General features: G+C 50.9%; 1 protein-coding gene across 1 annotated transcript; it reads right to left on the bottom strand.

Annotated features, from left to right (window-relative positions):
- Positions 1 to 252: 252 nt before the first annotated feature.
- Positions 253 to 1,611, bottom strand: LOC103601826 (glutamine synthetase-like). The gene is given in 3 exon segments (XM_008586240.1): positions 253 to 509; positions 512 to 898; positions 1,081 to 1,611. Coding segments are annotated over 3 exon segments (1,119 nt in total). The 5' UTR covers positions 1,556 to 1,611.
- Positions 1,612 to 2,287: the final 676 nt, after the last annotated feature.

Genomic DNA, 2,287 nt, shown 5'->3' with positions numbered 1-2,287 from the left:
TCCCCCTCCCCACTAACACACTACAAAGCTTCAGTGATAGGAAAAAAAGGTGGGTGTGAAGAGATTAAGAACTCGACCCCTCTATCCTGGCCAAAAAAGCAAGATTAACTGGCAGGAGGAATAAAAAAAGACCTTGATGCTCTACCCTTTGAGTTAGTTACAATTGGGACAATTAGGACAATGGAGAGAGGGGGCAGAGCTGAAGCAGGAGGAAGAACTAGGAGGGGTTTGATGGCTGGAAGTCTAGTCCACTTAGTGTTTGTATTGGAAGGGCTGGTCGTCAGTTTCATTGAGAAGACATGTGCGGATGAGGGCTTCTGTCACCGCAAAGGGGTCGCAGTTGGCAGAGGGGTGACGGTCTTCAAAGTAGCCCCTTCTCTCCTGGCTGACAGCCCAGGGAATGCGGATGCTGGCGCCACAGTTGGCTACGCCAGCAGAGAAGTCGTTGATGTTGGAGGTTTCCTGGAATCCAGTTAGGTTCCAGGCATTGTCCAGGCCCCCTTGGGGTTGTAGGCACGAATGTGGTACTGGTGCCACTTACTTAGCTTTTCAATGGCCTCCTCAATGTACTTCAGACCATTCTCCTCCCGTGTGGCCTTGGTGCTGAAGTTGGTATGGCAGCCTGCACCATTCCAGTTCCCAGGAATGGGCTTGGGATCAAAGGTTGCTATCACTCCAGAGTCTTCACGTACACGATGCAAGATGAAGCGGGCCACCCAGAGATGATCTCCCATGCTGATACCTTCACACGGTCCTATTTGGAATTCCCACTGGGCAGGCATGGCCTCAGCATTCGTCCCTGCAATCTTGACTCCAGCATACAAGCAGGCCCGGTAGTGAGCCTCCACGATATCCCTGCCATAGACTCTGTCTGCTCCCACACCACAGTAATATGGACCTTGGGGCCCAGGGAAGCCGTTGGAAGGCCAACCGAAGGGGGGCCCATCTGTCCCCATGAGGGTGTATTCTTGCTCCATTCCAAACCAGGGATGCTGATTGCCTACCATGTCCATTATCCGTTTACAGGTGTGTCTTCCCTGCCATAGGCTCTGTCTGCTCCCACACCACAGTAATATGGACCTTGGGGCCCAGGGAAGCCGTTGGAAGGCCAACCGAAGGGGTGCCCATCTGTCCCCATGAGGGTGTATTCTTGCTCCATTCCAAACCAGGGGCGCTGATTGCCTACCATGTCCATTGTCCGTTTACAGGTGTGTCCTAAATTGGTCTCTGCAGGCTTTCGGTTGTACTTGAAAACTTCACAGAACACCAGCTTGTTGGGGTCCTTGCGTAAGGGGTCCCAAAACATGGCAGCAGGCACGAGATACATGTCACTGTTGGAGCCTTCAGACTGAAAAGTACTAGAGCCATCAAAATTCCACTCAGGCAACTCTTCTACACACTTGGGCTCACGGTCCAGGGTACGGGTCTTGCAGCGCAGTCCTTCTCCAGTGCCATCGATCCAGATATACATAGCTTGAACCTTCTCGCCCTGAGGCAGGGACATGTACACCTGCTTGATGCCTTTATTCAAGTGGGAACTTGCTGAGGTGGCCATGGTGGAAGGTGTTCTGGGTGGCGAGCAAGCGGGCGGGCGGGCAGGCCACGAGAGCGAGGCGACAGGGGCGAGGAGGCCGGGGTGCTGCTCAAACGACTCACTCGTCTCCCACTTTCGGCTCTGCCTGGTTATCTTTTTGAAGAGCAATTTTAGTCAATAAACTAAAGATCAGAAGTTTAGCCTGGAGACAGAGAGTTACATTTGTAGCTGAAGATTCAAAAATATTAGTGTATTTTTCTATGTTTGTGTGTCGATACATTCATACTTGTAAATCTGGTGTATTAATCAGTTTGGCCAGGCAACAAAAGTGAATCAAGATGGGATTTAATAAAGGGGGTTGTTGCTTGCCAAACCTTTAGAAAGGCTAAGGGGTGTTACAGGTCTGGCTTCCTGCCCCATTTCATAAAACAAACCACACAAAAGTCAAATGTTGGTGAAAACAGAAGCCAGCTTTTATTCAGGCATGCCGATGAGCTGAGAAGCATTAGGCTAGCCCATCACTCCAGTAAACCTGAAGGAGAAGGCCAGACTAAAGCCATCTCAGGCAGGTTTACTGAGGGAGGATTTAAAAAGGAGGCTGAGGGAATGACACAGCAAAATGAAAATCAGGAGGGAGGGGACATGAGCAGGGAGGGCTTCATGCACAGTCTCGGGTGCAGAGTCTCACAAAGACTCCACATGGTTTCTGCTCCCGTCTTTGCTGTTATCTCATGATCCTGCTCGAGGGAAGAA

The sequence above is a fragment of the Galeopterus variegatus genome, unplaced genomic scaffold (assembly GCF_000696425.1).
Source record: "Galeopterus variegatus unplaced genomic scaffold, G_variegatus-3.0.2 Scaffold3897, whole genome shotgun sequence".
NCBI classification, from domain to species: domain Eukaryota; kingdom Metazoa; phylum Chordata; class Mammalia; order Dermoptera; family Cynocephalidae; genus Galeopterus; species Galeopterus variegatus.
The sequence above is the reverse complement of the archived record's forward strand: the minus strand, read 5'-3'. Positions and strand labels throughout refer to the sequence as shown.